General features: G+C 38.4%; 1 protein-coding gene across 1 annotated transcript; it reads right to left on the bottom strand.

Moving 5' to 3' along the window:
* Window positions 1–1553: 1553 nt before the first annotated feature.
* LOC124913273 lies at window positions 1554–2507 on the bottom strand. Its single transcript, XM_047453868.1, has 2 exons — window positions 2259–2507; window positions 1554–2174 (listed from the first exon to the last, which is right to left on the bottom strand). Exons 1-2 carry the CDS (start codon window positions 2505–2507, stop codon window positions 1554–1556), a joined length of 870 nt encoding a protein of 289 aa, XP_047309824.1.
* Window positions 2508–3789: the final 1282 nt, after the last annotated feature.

Genomic DNA, 3789 nt, shown 5'->3' with positions numbered 1-3789 from the left:
TCCCAGGTGGCTTCTTCTATTGAACTATTATACCAAAGCACCTTGACCATACTTACTTCCTTATTCCTTAGCTTCCTGGTTTGCCTGGCCAGGATCTGTTGGCATTAGGAATGTAATTCCTCAAATTGTACACATGAAAAACATTGTGAGCAACAGCAAGGCTGGGAGGTAATGCTAATCTATACGCAACCTCACCAACTGCCTCCAGAATTTCAAAAGGCCATATATATCTTTGATTCAACTTCCCTTTCTTTCCAAACCTAATGATACCTTTGCATGGAGATACCTTGAGAAACACATGGTCGCCTTTGCTGAATACTATATCCCGGCGCCTCTTATCTGTATAGTTCTTCTGCCTACATTGAGCCGTTAATAACCTTTCTCTAATCTTGCTAACTAAGGAAACTGTGTTGGAAACGATCTCTGGCCCAATTAACATTCTTTCCCCAACTTCTTTTCATAGAAAGCTTCAAAGGGTGCCATGCCAATAGAAGATTGATAATTGTTGTTGTAGGCAAACTCTACTAATGGCAACCTTCTATAATAGCTTGCTAATCCAAGAAAGTTTCTCACCTCCGTCATGTTCTTTGGCGTCGCCCACTCCTTAACTATTTCCACCTTTGATGGATCAACTTCTATCCCCTTTGCTGAAATGATATGCCCTAAAAAAGCAATCTGTGTGAGCTAGAAATAACACTTAGCTTTGCAAACATCTGATTTTCTTTTAAAACTTGCAAAATTACAGCCAAGTGTTGCCTATGCTCTTCCTCCGAACGCGAATAAATTAATATATCATCTAAGAAAACCACTACAAACTGATCCAAATACGAATGGAATACCCTATGCATTAGCTCCATGAATACAGCTGGTGCATTGGTTAGTCTAAACGGCAGAACCAAGAACTCATAATGACCATAGCGGGTTCGAAATGCGGTTATCTTTACATCCTCTTCCTTGATTCGCAATTGATGATAACTAGATCGCAGATCAATCTTGGAAAACACCGAAGCACCTTGAAGTTGATCAAACAAGTCATCAATTCTGGGCAATAGATACTTATTCTGAATTGTCACCTTGTTCAATTCCCTATAATCAATACACAACCTTTTGTACCCATCTTTCTTATTCACAAGAAGGATCGGTGCACCCCATGGGGACACACTTGGGAGGATGAAGCCTTTGTCTAGATAATCTTGCAATTAATCTTTCAGCTCTTTTATTTCTGCAGGTGCTAAATGATAAGGCGCCTTTAAAATTGGCAGTATCCCTGACTTCAACGTTATAGAGAACTCCACATCATGCTTTGGCGGCAAACTTGAAATATCATCAGGGAATACACTAGGGTAATCCCTTACTACTTCAATATTTTCTAACTTGAGTTTTTGCCCAACTATCATAGCATAATTATTAGACATCACCATGGGGGCTCCTTTTAAAAACAACTGCTGCCTTTTAAATGCAGAAATCGCACGAAACAGAAAGGTCTTCCCAAACTGATCTGTTAGCACCACCGTCTTCTTATTACAATTAATATGCGTCTCATGTCGGAATAGTCAGTCCATACCTAGGATCATATCAAATCCTACCATATCTACTACCACAAGATCTACTAACATCTTATAGTTCTGATTATAAACTGGACAGGCTTTAATAATCTTATTAGAATTCAGGTGAGAGCCTGAAGGAAGTGATATGTTATATGCCATTAGTGATTCCTCGGGTTTTAAACCAACTTTTTGAACAAAACATGCAGTAATAAAGGAATGTGTTGCTCTAGTGTCTATCAAAGTGTTGGTTAAAATATTTTCTATTAGAAGATTACCCGTGATGATCATAGTCTTAGGGTCTGCCTCCTCCTTTGTCATTGAAAAAACCCTCCCTGGTGCAACTTTATTCTTCTTGGGACAGTCCCTTTGGATGTGCACTCGCTGCTTACATAATAAACAAGCATTAGACCCTTGCATACAACTCCCTATATGATTCTTCCCACAAATGATACATAATGGAAGTGGAGTATTGGAAGATTTGGCTGAGGATACTGATCTAGCAGGTTGAACCCTCTTTGATTGTTGTGCCTGCTGAGGTCGTTGAGAAAATCTTTGGTTGTTGTTGTTGTGGTAGAAGTTCCTTGGCCGCTGAGAATGCTGGGAGTTAGCAGCTTGATTATAAGATGACTAGGGCAAAGCATTTCGATATAAGGACTAATTAAAAGGCCTCTTCATTGCTGGACCATGAAACTCCCTCCCTTGATAACTGACCCTCTTGGCCTGAGACTCCTTAATAATATCTTGGCTGTCTTTCTCAGCCATTAGAGCTCGATCAACTGTTTCCCTCATGGAAGAAGGATTACTAAGCTTCACGTCCCGACGGATTGTAGCATTGAGTCCCTCAAGAAAGTGATTAAGCTCCATGGAAGCGTCGCCGGTAATCATTGGAGCAAAATACTTGCCTCTTTCAAACCTTTTCACATAATCTACAATACTAGAATCTCCTTGCTTAATTTCCATAAATTCTCGTGCTAGGTTGTTTTTGGTGTTCAAAGTAAAATATTTCCCATAGAAGACCTCCTTGAACTCCCTCTAGGATATGTTGTTAAGATCAAGTCCTGCCTTAGCTCCTTGCCACCAAATTCTCGCATCATCCTTCAACATAAAAGTGGCACACCTTGTTAAGACTCAAAAGAAAGAATTTATGGAAGGAGATATATTTTCAATACAATAGGAAATGGCTATATATAGCCTTACATAATAAAATAGAAACCAACGCATGATCACACGATCACCTATAAAACTAGAAATGTAAACAGCTGATAACCAATCCTTAAAGAATAGGCCTCTAAGCATAACCGGCTGGACTTGGTCATTAATAAAAATAATAATAAAGGACTTAATTATAAAAGACTAACATTCTCTCCTTTAAACTAAGACTTCCTTCTTAGTTTACACAACTGGTCGTCATCATTCCAAGCATGTTTCGAAGCCTTTCGAACTGTTCTAACTTTAATGGTTTTGTCATTATATCAACAATCTGATCTTCAATCTTCTAGTAGTTTATCTCAATGATCCCATCATTCACTAGATCCCTTAGAAAATGAAACATAACATCGATATGCTTGCTTTTACCATGAAACACCGGATTCCTAGATAACTTGATAGTAGAAATGTTATCATATAGAATGATTGTCCTTGTCTTCTTCTTTTCAATCCAAGTTGCTCCAGAATTGTTTTGAGCCAGACACATTGACATTCACACATAGCAGTTGCTATATATTAAGACTCTGTAGTAGATAAAGCTACGATTGGATGTTTCTTTGACGTACAAGATACAACCCCTGATCCCATAAAGAATACATACCCTGATGTACTTCTCTTGTCATTTAAATCCCCGACATAATCGCTGTATGTGTATTCAACAAGTCTGTAATTTACCTCTCCTTTTTTGTAAAGTATTCCCAGCTCATATGTGCCTTTTAGATATCCGAACATCCTCTTTGCTGTTGTCCAATGCATTGTAGTGGGATTGGCCATAAACCTGCTGCTGAGACTAACTCCATACATTAAGTCTAGTCTGGTTACCGTTAGATACATGAAGCTGTCAACCACTTGTTTGTACATGGTTTCATTGATTTTAGTACCTCCTTCATCCTTAATCAGTTTTGTTCCCAACACAATTGAATTCTTTATAACATTACTTTCCTTCATTCCAAACCTTTCTAGTACTTCTTGAGCATACCTCTTTTGACATATAAAGATTCAATTTGAGCAGTGTTTGACTTCAATTCCTAGGAAA

This window comes from Impatiens glandulifera, chromosome 8 (assembly GCF_907164915.1).
Source record: "Impatiens glandulifera chromosome 8, dImpGla2.1, whole genome shotgun sequence".
NCBI lineage: Eukaryota > Viridiplantae > Streptophyta > Magnoliopsida > Ericales > Balsaminaceae > Impatiens > Impatiens glandulifera.
The sequence above is the reverse complement of the archived record's forward strand: the minus strand, read 5'-3'. Positions and strand labels throughout refer to the sequence as shown.

Bases quoted from the DNA above. Each gene is read 5' to 3' on its own strand.
- LOC124913273 (XM_047453868.1), bottom strand. From the start codon at position 2,507: ATGGAAATTAAGCAAGGAGATTCTAGTATTGTAGATTATGTGAAAAGG. The intron at 2,175-2,258 runs GTCAGTTATCAA...GCTTTGCCCTAG, and splicing joins AGGAGTCTCAGGCCAAGAGG to TCATCTTATAATCAAGCTGC.